The sequence below is a fragment of the Sus scrofa genome, chromosome 4, assembly GCF_054392235.1.
Source record: "Sus scrofa isolate SSC_HxYL_T2T_F1_AM1 chromosome 4, Sscrofa_HxYL_maternal_Yorkshire_Landrace_v2.0, whole genome shotgun sequence".
In the NCBI taxonomy this organism is placed as follows: Eukaryota; Metazoa; Chordata; class Mammalia; order Artiodactyla; family Suidae; genus Sus; species Sus scrofa.
The window spans coordinates 122620707-122638941 of NC_139386.1; the positions used below are offsets into that span (position 1 = coordinate 122620707).

General features: G+C 38.8%; 1 protein-coding gene and 1 pseudogene across 4 annotated transcripts in view; one reads left to right on the forward strand and one right to left on the reverse strand.

Annotated features, from left to right (window-relative positions):
- SLC30A7 (solute carrier family 30 member 7) overlaps positions 1–18235 on the reverse strand; it is an 81695-nt gene that overhangs the window by 10760 nt on the left and 52700 nt on the right. For all 4 annotated transcript variants that reach the window (XR_014842749.1, XR_014842751.1, XR_014842750.1 and 1 more), the window contains 2 exon segments: positions 9336–9426; positions 3109–3258 (listed from right to left, as the gene is read on the reverse strand). Coding sequence is in view for 1 of the 4 variants with exons in the window: in NM_001136211.1 (NP_001129683.1) it covers positions 3109–3258; positions 9336–9426 (241 nt within the window). In the remaining 3 variants the exon portion in view is untranslated.
- LOC146404223 (U6 spliceosomal RNA) lies at positions 4913–5009 on the forward strand (annotated as a pseudogene).

Consider the following 18235-nt stretch of genomic DNA (forward strand, 5'->3'; position numbering starts at 1 on the left):
TGATTCTCAAACTTACATTAATTTTTTCATGTAATCCCCATGTAAATTTTAACAAAAACAACTTTTTAACCAAAAAAATTCTTTAAATTCTCATTTAAGATCAGCTGTAAGAAAAACACTTTAAAATATCATGGAACCATAAAGTATAACTTGTTATTGAAAAAAATCCATCTTTTGGTCTTTGGGAACTAAGGCTACCAGTATTTCAAGTCTTTCTACAAGAATCAGTGTAATTTTTTTTTCCTGAAAAATGGAGCAATTTGAGTTTTATTACTTCTCATAAGTAAAATCTATGATTAAGATGTAATTTTAAAATGTTTAAATATAAAAATGTAAAAAAAAAATTTTAACTTAATTTTATGACTTGAAAATGTTACTGCAAAACCCCAGGATATTACTTATAGCATAATGAAGATGCCTGACTAGGGCATAAGCAGGAAAGGAAAATAAATTTTAATAAAAATTTTCAATTTTGCATATGTTAGAACTAAAACAACTACCACGAAACAAGTTTACCGTCATTACATGTGTGGAATGAAAGTCATGAGTAGGGTGGCCCCCTTCTTCCCGCTGGGAAAAATGGGTTAAACCATTTCCACTGCACGCCTGAAAGGAGTCCCTGGTCTCTCCAAGGAATGAAACAGAGTTGGCCTGACCTCAGCCGATAAAAAGGCTTAAAATATTTTTTAGAGCTTAAAATTTTCAAAACCCAAATACAGTTTCCAAAGCCAAAGAAGCAGCTGAATAAACTTTCAACTTCAGCCATTTTCAAAGCCAAGATTTCTAAGGTTACCAGAAGAATCTCCCTCCACCTACTTCAATTACAACCTCAGCAGTTCTAAGCACAGACACAGCTGCCTGGGCATTTCTTAACCTAGAAATCGCATCCTTTTCAGAGGGAAAACTGGCACTAAGTGCCAACGTCTTAGGCGAGCATGAGGAATCCTAAAGGGAACAGCAGCTCACACTGTGAGGGTGCAAGGACAGGGTATAACTAGGAGAAAATCAGGGTGAAAGGAGAGATAAGAATCTAGAAACGACAGTGAAAAGCAAGGTTATTGTTAGCCACACTTTCCTTTCTGCCTCTGAAAAAGGGAGGAGGTGTGAGAATGATTCAGACTTACTGTGACAGTTTTGCATGCCGGTACAGACGTCTTATAGGGTCTACTAAGAAAAGACTTAATTCTTAAAAGTTCAGAGTAAATAGCGGTACCAAACATACTGTTTTGTAGTAGAGTAAGTCTTCTTGTTGCCTACGCTGTATGATTATTTCATTAATTATTCCAAAGGAACATAACCGTATATTTCTCTTTATTAGAAAGATCACTTAACTTATGCTAAGGTCCTGAATTTAATCTCTCTCTCTCTCTATATATATATGGTCCTGAATTTAATCTTTCTTGATGGGTCTGGTGTATGAAGTACATGGCCATGGATGTATAGCAGGAGAGAGACTTGGCAGAAAGTTTAGGGTTTATGGAGTTCCCGTCATGGCGCAGGCGTTAACGAATCCAACTAGGAACCATGAGGTTGCGGGTTCGATCCCTGACCTTGCTCAGTGGGTTAAGGATCTGGCATTGCCGTGAGCTGTGGTGTAGGTTGCAGATACAGCTTGGATCCCGTGTTGGTGTGGCTGTGGTGTAGGCCAGTGGCTACAGCTCTATTTTGACCCCTAGCCTGGGAACCTCCATATGCCGTGGGAGCGGCCCTAGAAAAGGCAAAAAGACAAAAAAAAAAAAAAAAAAGAAAGTTTGGGGTTTATTCTGGGGCAATGAGGAGCCATCAAAATTTTGACTTTTTAACTTTTTATTTTGAAAAGATTTCAAGTCAAAAGAATAGCTCAACAAATACTTATCTGTCCGTCACCTCTCTAAACCAATAGCTAACATTTTGCCTCATTTGCTTTATTTCTCTACATGTATATTTATTTGTAATCTTTTTACTTTTGCTAAAACATCTGAAAATTAGACATCCTCATACCTTCCCACTAAATCCTTCAGCATGTATCTCCTAAGAATAAGGGCATTCTTCTATATCCACAGCACCGCTGTGATACCCAAGAAGTTTAAAACCTAGACAATTACATGAACTATTATGGAGTCCATATTCAAATGTCCTGATTACCCAGTGGTTTCCCAGTCCAAGAGCCAATCAGGGATCCTACACTGCATTTGACTGTGAAGTCTCCTCTCATCTGGAAGAATTCCCCACTGTTTCTCTTTTTCGTTTCATGACATTAACTGTTTGTGAGAAGCCAGGGTAAGAGTCCGCAAGCGGGCGTGTCGGGTTGTTTGCTAGGGACTGGATTCACGTTAAGCATTTGTGGCAAGAGTCACCACATAGGGGTGCTTGCCTCTGCACCCCACCAGGAAGCATGGGTCAGTACAGACTTTGAAGGCAGGGAGTTAGTTTCCTTATTAGCTTTATGTGTTACGTTGTTTGGGCAGCAGTGTGGACATCTAGATTTTTTTTTTGCCAAATATTTCTGGCGAACTAGACAAAAAAAAAAAAAATTGTGGTATCTCTCTCTCCTCAGATGTGCTTGAGATGACGTTCTTATTCTCCCACTATGTACACAATAACGTAATAAAGAGTCACTTATGCTTTATCAGTCACTGACTAGGCCTACTTAGGATGACATCCACCGTACTTAATATAATTTAGATACAGACATGCACTAATTCATGATTCCATACACAGAATTAGGAGAAACTCAACAGCATATTAAGCCATTAAATCACAAAGAAGTAGCTATGCCTCTGCTATCAACAAAAACGTTACTATAGCTTGCTTTTAGCTAAAGCCACTGACCAGGCATTAGTCTTATTTTATTTAAAACTTCTAGCTTTAAATAGCATGTAACACGTCTTATAAGGAGTTTCCTAAAGGAGCTCACATCCGTACAAAGACAGGCCAATAGGACTATCTTCATTAAAATAAGGATCTCCCAGATTTGACGCTGTGGTTGAAAAAAACCTTTTATGCTTACCTCACAGTGGAAGATACATACACGCAATATGTTAAATAGTAAATATTTTTAAAACTAGTAGATATGATAAATTCTAAGATCCTTAAAAATACTAAAAAAAAAAAAAAAAAAAATCATACCTGAGTAAAAATATTGTGTGTTTGGCTTAAAATCCACCTGGCATCAGCATCAGGTGCTACTACTAATTTCAAGGTCCCAACATAAACATCAGAACATAAGGTCCAGAAGTGCTGTTCTTGTAAACTGTACACTCCTTGCAACTGCTGCACCTGAAATATCAAGAGCAGATGTTAACATCAAGTAAGTGCCAATTATTATGCAACATGGATTCCACCCCCCAGTGAAAAAAGCACATGGGGAGGGAGTGGGTTTGAAATGAACAACAAATACCCACTGGATACTTGTTCTGTGCTGGTCCCAAACGGAAATGAGCACATGAGGGCACTGCGGAGAGAGCAGTAGGGAGAGCGCGCCCAAGAGAAATTCACATTTTCAAATACAGCTGACCCATGAACAATGCAGGAGTTAGGGACACCAACCCTCCTCTCAGGTGAAATCCAAATCCAAGGATTCAGCCAACCATGGATCAGGCAGCACTGCAGTATTTTTTACTACTGGAAAAAATCCGCGTATAAGCAGAATGTGCAATTCAAACCTGCATTGTTCAAGGGTCAACCTTACCATCGATCAGAGGACAAATGTAAACACAAATGAGCTAACAAAGTAGGAAAAGAACAACAAAGTCAATTCAAAGACATAAAAAAAGGAAGGGACTAAAGGATGGAAATCAGTGATCCAGAGTTTGTGAAACGACACAATTTACAATACCAAAAAACTAGTTCTCTGAAAAGATTAATGAGCTAGAGGAGTCAGTGTCTCGTAAATATGGGGGCATATTTTAGACAGGACGATTCTTTGTTGTGTACAACTATCAGAAACTACAGGACCTTTGCATCCCCAGGACCCATGGAACTAAATGCCAACATGTACCCTTCCCCAACTCATGTGACAATCAAAAAAGGGAGCGATGTCATTAAGTTTTTCCAGTGGCTTTCCACTGGAAACTTTCCCACAGCCTTAGGTTGCGAACCACTAGCAAGAAAAACTCTGATGGAGGTAAAAAAAAAAAAAAAAAATTCCATTAAACATAGTACAAGATGAAAAAGAAGAACAACTGTAAGTGACAGATTTTAAAAACCATAAAAGGGAATACTATATGAATGTGTCAATATACAAAACATTACAACCGAGGAATCCAACCAACTTCTCACCATCTCTACTACTGTCAGCCTGGAGGAAGCCAGCATTATGTCTAGTGTGAATTAGTATCATACCTGATTAACTGGTCTATCTATTTCTAGCCTTGCACTTCTTCATCTTTTCTCAAGATAGCAGCCCAAAGAGGTCCTGTTACTTTAGGACCTCTTTGGTCCTAAAGATGCTTTCACTCCTCCGTCCAAAATCCTCCAGCAGCTTCCCATCTTAATCTGAACAAAACCCGCTCCTTCACAACGACTGACAAGGACCCGTGTCAGGTGGCTCCGTAAAATACATGGAGTTCCCATCATGGCACAGCAGAAGTGAATCCGACCAGGAACCATGAGGTTGCGGATTCGATCCTTGGCCTCGCTCAGTGGGTTAAGGATCCGGCATTGCCATGAGCTGTGGTGTAGGTCACAGATGCGGCTCGGATCTGGTGTTGCTGTGGCTCTGGTGTAGGCCAGCGGCTACAGCTCCGATTGGACCCCTAGCCTGGGAACCTCCATATGCCGCGGGTGTGGCCCTAAATAGACAAAAGACAAAAAATATATATACACATATATTATATATATAATGATAGATATTATATGGTATATACATACTATATATAATGAATAAATACTATATTACATATTATATATATAATGAATAAAAACAATTCTGGTGTTTACTTTGGCAGCACACATACTAAAACTGGAATGATACAGTAAGACTCTTGTGCAAGAATGACACGCAAATCCATGAAGTGTTCCATATTTCTGTGGTCATCATTTCACAATGTATATGTACATCAAAGCATCACATTGCACACTTTAAATATGTACACTTTTTATTTATCAATGTTGCCTCCTTAAAGCTGGAAAAAAAAAATAAGGGAAGCTGGAAAAACAACAACAAAAACACAACTTCAAAAACCCGGACAAAAATGAACACATTTCTGTAAATACCGAGAATGCCATAATACAAGAGTAAAACTAGAAAATGTGAAAGGGCCTTAAAAACTGAAGAGGTAATAAAAGTTATCTTTCATAAAGCCCCAGCCCTAAAGGGCAAACTTCTAAGAAGTGTAACATAAACTCTAAGTTTTTCCAGAAAACAGAAGAGAGATGCTACCTTATGTAAGAAATAATCTTGATCCCCAACCAGATAAAGATAGTAAATTATAAGCTAATGTCTCTTATGAATTAAATAAGCTAAATCCAACAGTTAATTAAAAAATAACATATCATGACTAAGTTGGGTTTATCTTAAGAGGGAAAAAATAAACATCAGAGACTCCATTACTGTTATTCTTCAATTAATGAAGGAAGCAAAGGAGAAAAATCGCATCGTCATTTCAGTAAAAACATTACAATTTTTTAATAAAATCCAACCCAATTTATGATTAGAAGGCCATGTCCTTAACTTAATAAATGCTATTTACCAAAAGTTTACAGAAAACATTTAAGGAAAAAAATGTTAGATGCATTCCCTTGAAGATCAGGAAAATCTTTATCAAGACGCCCAAATCGCTGTTGTTGTGGAATACTCTGCACTGATTTGGAGGAGCGGATCTAAGATCAGCACCCAGAGGTTAAAGACTCAGTGTAAAAAGATGTTTGCACCAATGATCGCAATTTAAAAGAGAAAGAGGTTACTCTGTGCAGGCGTTAACTGCTGTCCCTGGAAATGGTGAAGAAGCTGGTGACTACCTGAATGTTGCGGAGGAGGAGATTCTTGCAACGGACAGAAGTCTGGACCAAGGGAACAGTAAGGTCTATTTGCATCCTGTGAGTCTCTGATCCTTAAGTAATCTATTTGGGATGTTAATCCCAAATAAGAAAAATGTGAACTTAGATCTATCAAAAATATGTACCTTTATCAGAAATGTGATGAATGTAGGATTACTTTCTGTACACTCTAAGACACTTGGTGGGAAATTTGAGACAACACCCACTGTTCCTTTTAAAATAACTGCTTTCACTGGGGAAAGAGGTCAAAAGGACTTTCTCTTCCTCCTTCAGGACTCCCAAGACACAGTGGTTTGAACCTGATGTCCTTCCACGTTTTTCAAAAGAGCATTCTCCTGGAAAGGTGTGCTGGGAGTGAAACAACCACCTCACTGAATAGGTATCTTCTTCCTCTACAGAAATAGCAGCACAAGTACATTCTTGCAGTTATGCTAACGCACAGGTTGAAGAATGATTCCCATGGAAACTGGCTTTAACTTTCCTCAAAAACTGTGGCGTGTAGACAGAGATGAAAATCTGTGCTGCATTTCCCTCTCTGACAGTGTGGGGTAGTGGAAAGAGCATGAGCTTTAACGTCAGAGTGAGAGGGATTAGGATCCCAGCTCAGCCGCTAGCTTGGATGAGTTACTTAAGTTCTCTGAGCCTCAACTTTACTCAGTTTTCCTAAGGAAAGGAAGATGAAACCTACCCTGTATGGTTAATGTGAAGAACAGACACAATGGATGTAAATCCCCTAGTATAGGCGCCAGCTTACAAGAGGCATTCAATAAATGGCCCCTTTCTCTTCCACAATTGTGCTGACTGGTGCGACCTTAAAACCATAACCACGAATGTGAAATGGGCCACACTTGACTTTCCATATCTCAAAAAAACTGTGCTACACCTTCTCTTCTTTCCTCTGGTCTCCGAATTTCTCTGCAGGATTACACCAGCCTTGTAAATCATAGAGAAAACAGAAGTAAACGGAAAATCCCTTATCCTACACCACCAGGCCCACGAGTCAAGCCTCGTCCATTTCGGCACTTTCGGCCTCCCTCAGGGAATACAGGACCCCTGGCTCCTGTCTACACGGTGCTTTGGGTTCTATCCTTTTTATCGTCTCAAGGAATTCATTCCTTCCACACCTAACCTCCTTCACTACCACAGCATCACTTTCTTCCTTTCAGTTGGACTGTTCCCATCAGTCACATACTCCAGGACTGCCCTGCGCGATACAGAGGTCCCTCGACACATGACGAAATACATGAAAAGGAAATGAAGTTTAAAAATCAGTTGCGCTGAGCCATACTTTACCTGCTCAACAGCCACGTGTTCCTTGGGACTCCCAGATTGGAAAATGTAAATTATTGAACATTTCCATTATTGGGGAAAGTTCTTTGGGATGCTGTTTCGTTTTGTTTTGAATTTAACTTTGTGGGAGTATAGCTGACTTAGAGGGATGTATCCGTTTCAGGTGTACAGCAAAGTGAATCAGTCGCACATATAAAGGTACCCATTCTTCCTCCCTCCCCGTATAGATGGTGACAAACTATTGAGTACATTTTCCTGTGCTACACAGTGGGTTCTCGTTAATCATCTCTTTTATACAGTACTAGTGTGTATGCATTATTTCCACCCGCCCAGTTCTTCCCTCCGCCCAATGGCTGGATGCCGTTTTAAAGTATTTGATTTTAAAAACAGATTCCCTCACTCTTGTTGCTACATTCATAGCCAAGCTAGCAGCTCACGTCTCTGCTCCCTTTAACAAAAACACTTCCTTAAAGAACTGTCTGTAACCACTATCTCTATTTTCCCAATCCCTTTCCCCCTTAGTTTACTCAAATCATGCCTTCTCCAAACTCTACTGAACAGGCTCTTATCAAGGCCATTCATGACAGTCATGATGCCAGCCACAGATCACTTCTCTGTTCCCACTTGGACTGCCTCACAGAAACATCTGGCACAGTTGATGACTTCCCCCTTTTTTAACTTCTTAGTGGTTTTCCAGCTCCCTTTCCCTGTCTCTCCCACCTGTGCTCTAAGTCTGGAGTTGAAAGTTGAGCTAAAGAATAGAGCTTAATTCCTCCAGGGTAATCTCTACAGTCCTAATGTTTTAAATGCTATTCATGTATTGCTGACTCTAAACTCCCTCTAGTTCTAATCTGTCCCTAAAATTCCAGATTTGCAAATCCAACTATTTAAGGGACCTTTCCCCTAGAGGTGGAGTAGGCTTTTCATTTTTAACACATGCAGAAGAGAGGTTTGGATTTGGGAGGATTTTCTACCCTTACACCTGCATCACACTCAACAAATGGTATTAGCACCTACCTAGCTGTTTTTTCTTAACACTTTTCCTTCTCCCTGCTAATATAACCCACCTCCAAACCCACATCCAAAATATCTACTTTGCTCCATGGTCACTGTTACCCCTGTAGTCCAAGCCATGATGTTTCCATGTAGATGATAACGGCCTCTTAACCGGTTTTCTTTGCTTTCATTCTCCCTAGAATTTCTTCTCTAATAGCAAGCAGAATAAATTTTAAAAAACAAATTTTATGACACTCTCCCTGCCTAAAAGCTCTGAATGCTTCCCATTGAATTAGAATTAAATCTAAACCTCTTAGTAAGACCAAAACCTCTATCTGACCTGGCCTCTGCCGCTTTGCCAACCTTTCCAGCCACTCTTCCCTTTATTTATTATGCTTTAGCCACAATGGTTTTTTTTTTTTCCTCCTGTTTTTCAAACACTAAATTAGTTCCAGCCACAGAACTTTTTGCATTAGCATTATTCTCTGCCTGGAACACTCTTCTCCAAGATTTTCATAGGTCTGGATCCTTCTTGACAATAAGAATTCAGTTTCCTTGAATATGACTACTTGCTAAATCGAATGTAATCATCCATGTCTACCACAGCACTTAGTTTTATTTCTATTATAGGAATCGTCACTGATATTTTCTTATGTATTTATTGTTTACTGCCTGGTTTTCCCACCAGAGCATAAATTCTTTGAGAACAGACCGTCTATCCTGTTCACTATTACACCCCTGTTACCTTAGAAGAATGTATGGCCTAAAGGCGGAGCTCACAAAACATATGTTGAATAAATGCTTACATCATCTGCTACTCATATTTATATTTTAAAAGAGCTGCTTGATTTCTAGACGAGGACAAAAAATTTCGACCACATTTTCTTTAGTGAAGTTCAATATTTTCCGATGATTTTATTCTGGTTTGTATAAATGGCATTCATGGTCAGCATTCAATCTTAGAAGAAATACTAAATTATATACACATGCTACCCATATTTGTAAAAGTTAAAACCCCTAATAGCTTGGAAACAACTAAAACCCAATGGTTTGGAAGCTTTGAAACTTACCCTCTGATAGCACTGAGGCAGAATATTTTCCAAAAGGGGAGGAGTTCTCTGCATTAATATTCCAACAGACTCTCTTAAAAGAGGAATAACACTATAGAAAAGGAAGACAACGCATTTATTAAGGTCGCATTCTGATCATTCCCATCCTGCAAGGAAGTAATACTATACCTCCTGACAGTAGAATATAATAAAGATTTATCAGAACAATGTAAGGAAAAAGGATCCAGTCATTGTTCCATACTTTCCATGTGACAAATGAGTTATTATTTATAGTAAAAGAGCTAGATACAATGTATCAATGCATGAAACACTAAACTTATATGACTGAATAGTATTGGAACATCTAAAAATCTAAACACAGTAGTTGTTCAACTGTCATTTAAAATATGACCTCAACCCAGCGCTGCCATGAACGGTGGTGTAGGTTGCAGACGTGGCTCGGATATGGCATTGCTGTGGCTGTGGCCTAGGCCTGCAGCTACAGCTCAGATTAGACCCCTAGCCTGGGAACCTCCATGTGCCGTGGGTGTGGCCCTAAAAAGACAAAAAGACAAAAAACTAAAAAATTTTTAAAAATTTAAAAAATAAAAAATGACCTCAAATGGTTTATTTCATTTCCATGAAATAAATTATTATTTATAGATATATTCATAGATAGATTATTATATTCTATATTATACAATCTATTCATAATAGATTACTCATCCCAGATAATCTACAAAGCATATTATGACGGGTCCTTAACATTTATCAAATATGTAAATGCATTTATCTGAACAGTACTGTTAAGGAAAATATTAAAAAATTAATACAGTATATAAGTCCATTTGCCCCAATATTTTTCCAATCAGATTATATATCAGTCTCCTTTGAATATTTAAAAACCATAGAAGCCTGGATAGAACCACAGATCTAGTGAATCAGCACCTCTAGTGGGCCCTAAAGTCTGTATGAACTGATGTAATTAGGGCTCTACTGGAATTTAGAAATTACCGCTTTTGGCTGTTTGGATGATTAAATGCACACGAAACAACAGTGTTATAGGGAGGGCGACTCTACTGCAATAGTTTTCTAAACAAGCTAGAGTCTTGGTTGTTTTCATTTCTGACCTAGCAAATGAGAATCTCTGAGAAAGTTGAGGCATCTCCGTTTTTAACAAGCTCTCCAGGGGAGGGTGGAGGCACTGTGCTATGCTAGGAGCAGAATGAGACGGAAGCCAGCAAGAGCTTCGTTCTACTTAACTAACATAACAGCTTAAGCCAGGACTCTCTTTTAAACTTGTAGAAATCTCAAAATCTCCAAAGTAGAACCCCTCCTGCCTATAGGGACAGGAGAGAGAGAGCAAAACAAAACATATACATTTGAAGGGAGGCAGAAGTTGAAATGTACCTTAAAAGATGAGCGGTACTTCTGCCAGATGGAAAGGAAAGAGAAGATACTGATGAAGACTCAAAGGACCAGGGATGATGCTTGTCTTGTCCACTATTATAGTCCCCAGGAGGCCTACTGAAGTGCTGGTCACAAAGTGGGCCCACAATCAATGTCTGTGGGTTAAACGAATGATATGATAGTAGATGGTTTAGACTTTAAAGAAAGGAAGGGCCACAGGGAAGAAACTGGGAGACAGTTCCCATACTTTGTGTCCTGTGCTAAGTACTTGGATAAGGAGGGTATAAATAGGAACAGAGACAAATAGGAAAACTAAACAGATAGTGAATGATATTGCGATAGTGAGAAACTGCTTTCCGGCTGGATACAATGAAGAAACAGTGAAGCAACACCAAGGGCAAGCCTAGAAAACTGACAGTACCAGGACATGGTGGTAATGAAGATAAAAGCTCAGTGTGGACAAGAGTTTAAGTCACGTTCAAACGAAACTATTCTTTGGTCAAATAGTGATTTACAAACCAAGAATAATTAGACACCATTCTTCTTTCTTCAAATGACCACAGCCACAGCATATGGAAGTTCCTGGGCCAGAGATTGCATCCGAGCTGCAGCTTCGACCTATGCTGCAGCTGCAGCACTGCCAGATCCTTGAACCCACTGTGCCAGGCCAGGGATCAAACCCATGCCTCGGCAGCATCCCAAGCTGCTGCAGTTGGATTCTTATTTTAACCACTGTGCCACAGAAGGAACTCCAGATACCGTTCTTAATTGCTTTTTCTCCCTGAAAACCCTCATGCTCTAAATCACCAAGTTCTCATGATTTCCCATTCTAAATATGTCTTGGCTCCATCCCTCCCCTTCATTCTATTACACAGGAGATTATTACAATAATCTCCAGACTTACTTGGATTATGACAGTCGCCTCCTAAGTGGTCCCTTGACCTATAGCCTTATTTTCGTAAGTCTACTGTGATAAGCAGCTTCAAAGGTGGATCCCAATGAGCCCTGCGTTCCTAATATTCATATGCTTGTATAATCCCCTCCCCTCTGGTGTGAGCTGACCTGCCCACTAGACTTGCTCCTAGTGAATAAAGTGTGGCCAAGGTGACAAGATCTCACTTCGCAGTTAAATGACTCTGGCTCCCATCTCGTTCGCCCTCATTTCCTGCTCTCGCCCTTGCTTGTTCAAAGCTGCCATTCTGCGAACTGCCCTATGGAGAGTCCCAGGGCAAGAATCAGAGAGACGTTTCTGGAGAGGAACTGAGACCCTCAGTGCAACAGCCCCAAAGAATACAATACTGTCCACATCCGATTCAGTGACCTTGGAAGGGGATTCTCCCCCAGATGAGCCTTGCAATGAAGACAGCCCTGGCTGACACCTGGACTGCCGTCTTGTGAGAGACCCCAGTTAGCCATGCCCGGGTTCCTGAACCAAGGCAAAGATAGTAATGTGTTATCTTAACTATGGGGTCCTGTGTAAGCTGCTTCACATCCATGGATATCTAATATAACCATTCTTTATAAAGCCACTAGACTAACCTATCTAAAATCGGTATCTGACTCTATCCCTTTCTCATTAAAAAAAAAAAAAAAAAAAAAAAAAAAAAAAAATCTGTTAGGCATTCCCACTGTGGCTGAGCGGCAATGAACCCAACTAGTATCCAAGAGGATGTGGGTTTGATTCCTGGCCTCGCTCAGTGGGTTAAGGATCCGGCATTGCCATGAGCTGTGGTGTAGGTTGCGGAGGTGGCTCAGATCCCGTGTTGCTGTGGCTGTGATGTAGGCCAGCAGCTGTAGCTGTGATTTGACCCCTAGCCTGGGAACTTACATTCGCCGCAGGCGTGGCCCTAAAAAAAAGCAAAAAAAAAAAAAAACAACAAAAAAAAAACTGTTGGGAGTTCCCGTCGTGGCGAAGTGGTTAACGAATCCGACTAGGAACCATGAGGTTGCGGGTTCGGTCCCTGCCCTTGCTCAGTGGGTTGACGATCCGGCGTTGCCGTGAGCTGTGGTGTAGGTTGCAGACGCGGCTCGGATCCCGCGTTGCTGTGGCTCTGGCGTAGGCCGGTGGCTACAGCTCCGATTCGACCCCTAGCCTGGGAACCTCCATATGCCGCGGGAGCGGCCCAAGAAATAGCAACAACAACAACAACAAAAGACAAAAAGACAAAAAAAAAAAAAAAACTGTTAAAAACTCCCTACTGCCCAAGGGATTAAGTGTAAACTCTTTCACATGGTATATTTTTTGATCTGCTCTCCTCTAGCTTCACATGTTAAGTCCTCTAGAGCAAACATATTTGCTGTTTCTTCCTCACAGTTTGGCTCATACCGTAGCCTCTGACTAGAACGTCCCTAAACTGCCCTTAAGTCTGGCTTCTAGTTCCTTCTTTAAAATAAATCTCAAGTGTCACCCCTTTCAGGGTACAAGCTATCGTCTCTGATCCCAAACTGTCCCCTGAACTGTACGAAATGTGTTCTCTGTGCTCCTGTAAAAAATGTGTGATACCTACAATAAGGTTGGAGGAAAAACGGGTGGAAGGCACTTAGAAACAGTGCTAAGGATTTTGACAGTGAAAGAACCCTAATTATTCCTTCATCTAACCTGAAGGGTAATGTCTGTTTCTATCTACCGTGCTGCTATTAAATAGGTGGTGACTCCCTAGATTTACAAAAAATGCAAAGAAAAACATCGTGGTAAAACAATAAGGCACAATTCAACTATTATGCCATTTTTCTTTCCTTCCTCCCTCCTTGTTTCTCAGGAAAAAGAAAGGATCGCTCATTGAATGTTTTTATATATTTAGCTTCAGTGGTTTTTATGTTTTCCTACTTTCCTTATTGTACTTAGAAAATGAGGCACAAAAATGGTTCCCCTAGAATAACTAAGAACAAAAAAAAAGTATTCTTTTCCTTGTGCCTACTACATTTAGCTATTTTGATAATTTCTTTTTCAATCTTTTATCTCAAGAAACGGCTAATAATGCCTGGAAATATCTGAGGTGGAAAAAAAAAAATCACTCGATTGGAAATCATGAGACTTGGGTTCTAATTCTGCCATTAAATAGCTTTAAACAAATAGTCTAACCTTCTGAGCATCAATCTTCTCATTTACAAAATGAGGAAGTGGATTAAATATCTAGGCAATTTCTTTCATCTTGATTTTCATTCAATAAGAAAAAAATAGCCAAGCTACAAGGAATGCTAGAGAGAGAAGAGACTTGGAAATGAAAGAAAATAGAAGTTGCTTTTTTTTTTTGGTCTTTTTTTGTCTTTTTACCATTTCTAGGGTCGTTCCCGCGGCATATGGAGGTTCCCAGGCTAGGGGTGTAATCAGAGCTGTAGTCACCGGCCTACGCCACAGCAACGCGGGATCCGAGCCACATCTGCAACCTACCCCACAGCTCACGGCAACACTGGATCCTTAACCCACTGAGCAAGGCCAGGGATCGAACCCGCAACCTCATGGTTCCTAGTTAGGTTCGTTAACCACTGAACCACGATGGGAACTCCAGAAGTTGCTTTTATATACTCCACAACAAGAACACAGGACAGCATCACCAAATGAGATATACTTTGCAAACCAATTTAATCCATTACTAATCAGATAATCCTGCAAATGACTTTTATTATGCAGTCAATACAAATACGCAATTATTCAGCACTATAATGCTTTGCTTGGCACCAGATTTTCTAGAATCAGATGGACTCTTACTCGAGTTGTGGAAATGGAGGGCTAGTGCACCAAAGTTAGCTAAGGACATAGCTAGTGAATAGAAAGGCTAGAATAATTAAAAACAGGTTTTTTGACTCCAATTTTGATAAGTATAGTCAACAAACATTTACTGTCTGCCTACCATGTGCCAGGCACCAGAAATAAAAGGATAAATAATACACAACGCCTTACTTCAAAGGAATTCAAAACCACTGAAAAAGCCTGTAGAGGTCAATGGAAATCAGGCAACAAACACTTCAGAACCCACCATTTAGAAGAAAGCCCATAGGGAGTCAAAACAAGTGTCAATGAAGCTTACACTATTTTCATTTTCCATGAACTTTTGATGAACAGGTTTTTTTATTAGTATGTTGACAACTTACTTTTAAACATACTTCTTTTTTAGGCAAGAAATAGATTTATTAAGATAGAACACTTGTGAGAGATGCAAGTGGGCAGGTAAGAAGGCCTCTAAAGATACCTTTAAAAATAAAGACTAGATCTTGAAAAATAAAGTGGGGGAAAGGAATAGAAGAGAACATGGACTCGAAAGCAAGAGCAGGCACACAACTGAGCAATGTTTTACTTAAGCCACAGTGGTAAAATTCCACTTGGCAAATAACTTCAAATGTTTGTTTTGGATTACCAAGGGCTAGTCTAACTTTGCCCCCAAAGAGCTAAAACACAATAAATACAAGATAGTTGAGTCCAATCTATAATAATCCTTAAGGAGATGCTTTAAAACATTAAGGATGCTCCCTTACTGCAGTGTCTTAATAAGCTACCCCAAACAACCTTTGTTCAAATTTTTACATGTGTAACCCATGTGCGTCCCCTCTCAAAGTCTACTACTCTCTTTGTAAAAACAACAATAACAACGAGTACTTCCCTTTTTCTCCTAAAATTTACTTTCACATGTGGCTCTTAGTTTGAGGATTCTAGAACTGGGGAAATTCCATGATCACAGATATTGCACTATTAGAATTAATGGAGAATTTAAGAGATCATCCATTTTAACACTCAATTCCAAAAATGTGAGACAGATAAGTATTTTAATAAACATAATGTCAGAAGCAAGCATTTATTTAAAAATAACTAAATAAAAGATATAATTGATAATAAAGAAATAATATAGAGAGAGTGTACCAACTGAGGTTTTTTTCTGATTTTTTTGGAATGGTTGCTTACTTAGGTAGAATTATAATAAAATGTTTATATTCAACAGCAGCAAGCATTTCACCAAAGCACATGGAAGCATTACGCTAATTTTCTCCAATAATAATTTTAAAATATTGTTGAGAATTTTAGCGGTTGGAGCTATAACTAAGTCATGGAACTCAGGTGGGGAGAAAAAGATGCTTGCTAAATCACATGTGATAAGCAATTTAGAACAAAAGTCAATTTCTAGAATAATTTCATAGGTTATATAGTTTTATAGGTTATAAAAGTGTAAAAGAAACCTGTAGAAACTCTCTTTTTGCCTTTTAAAATTGTGTTTAGCTCAGGAGTTTGCACCCATATTTTTCTGATTATCTATCGTAATAGGGGATCATAAAACAGATTTTAGCATGGATCTATCTAGCCATAATGAAAGGATATGGGGAAAAAGACAAACTTAGCAAATTCCTGACTGAGCTAAGACTTAGAGCTGCATCCAAACCCAAAAAGTAAGCATTTGGAAACAATTAGAGGTTCACTTCTGGTTGACTAACTCAATTCTAGCTTTAACAATGAAATACCATTTTCCTAGCATACATAAAAAGAATGAGTCATTAGGCACATGAGTTTACCAGTAAAACATGGTAATAGCTTTATTCCTCAAAAGCTAAAGGTAAATCAAATTTATAATCATATAATCAGAAACATAAAAATTAATACGAAAGCTTAAATGCTACCAGGTTAAATAAGCAGCAGTTGGTTATTACTCCCTATTGCCAGGAACTTTGCAAAGGGAAATATATTCAAATCTTACTTCAAAAGCAGCATTTAGTGAGAGCTGCACTATTTCAACAGTAAATAAAATGATCTAGCAACAATTATAAACAAACCAAAAAGGGTATCTATTATGAAAGCTCTGGAAGAACAGACTAGTGATAATCGTTATGATTAACATTTTTATTAACAATAAAAAAGTTTCACCGTGTTGAAACTCTTTAGATTGAGAATAAATGTCTATTAATATTAATTAAAACATAAGTAGTGATTCAACTTTTTTGAACTGCCTTATGGGCTACGTCCTCCTACATATTATCAGCAGTTCTTACAAACCACAAACATAAAGATAGCTGTACTTTATAAGAGAACCCATAAATTTGAAGGTCTAGTGTATGTAATATACTCAAAAATGTTCAGCAGACAAAAAAGCCAAAGAAAATTGACCCTTAAAAGTAATATAGTCTATATTTAGACATGGGGATCCTAAGGCAAGTTGTAAATATGCAGTCATATTTGCACAAATACCATTATTCCATAGTAAAGAACAATTGCCCAGAATTTCATAAGCCTGCTATAGAACAGATAACCCAAAATCACAGGGATGGTGGCTTACCTTATAATTACACTGAGTTTCTGAAACGTATGGTTTAAATAAATCCATATTTACAGAATACCTACTTTACTCAATAATGGAGATGATAAGATACCCGAAAATACCCTTAGAACTTGGAGCTGAAGTCATGAAAAGGTCACCATTTTCCTTAAACTTCTGGAACTTAGTTATAACACTTAATGCATCTGGTCTTTGGACCAAGAGCATGAGTAAATAATGTCAAATTAGTAAATAGTGATGTTTTTGTTTAGACAACACTTAATTTTTAAAGTATTTTAATAAATGTTTTCGAATTTGATCCGCACAACAACCTTAAGTAACTAAGAAAATGTTGGAATCACAGATGTAGACAAGACCATAAGCGATCATTTAGGCCAATTCCTTCACATTACAGAGGAGAAAACTGTCTCAGAGAGATTAAGACAACCTGCTCTTTGTTAGACACTGGTGAGCAGCAGAGCTGGATGCCGGAATGCTAAGGCTCTCTGCACTACACCGCAGTGTCTCCTCAGGACTGAGTCCTCTGGATCAGAGACCACGTCATATCCTTTTATTTCCAGGGCCCAGCACAGTGCCCCGTGGAATATATTAAAGCTCTTGACACACGTCTGCTGAATAATCCATTTTAAAACTGCGAACATTAGTGGAAGATTATTAAAATGTAGAACAGCTCATGTTGACATGACTTTCAACCCTTAACAACTAAATAACAACAGTAAAAGAGCCCCTTAGTTCAGTCATTCCCCCAAAAAGCATCTCTAAAAAACAGAAGCAAAAGTATCTTATCCTCTATTCAAGTATAAGTTAGGAAGAATTACACGTAGGCAGGAGCAAGCAGCATTCCTAACTCTTGATGTGCAATTTACGATCTGAATAAAGTCTCTTCATTCTCATGAATAAGAAACGAAAATCATACCAGCAACATAAGCGAAAAAAATTACGAAGTGATATTACATATCCATGGAGAACAAAGGTGCAAAGAAATAAGAAAAATTAAGGGGATTCATGATACCACCCTGTCAAGAGGGAGGGAAATGGGGAGAGACGATGGAATTGAAAAAGTAAGAGAGTAAGGATCTCCACGAGATACACACGCCGTGTTTTGAGAGAAGTTTGGAATAAATCTTATTATTCTTATTAAATACGGTAACATTTGTATTGAAAGATAATGAGTCCTGGAGGAACCTCCCCACTACCTCACTGCAAACAGTGCGTAGGCTGAGACCGACAAAGGCAGGAGATGAAGGTCTGTAC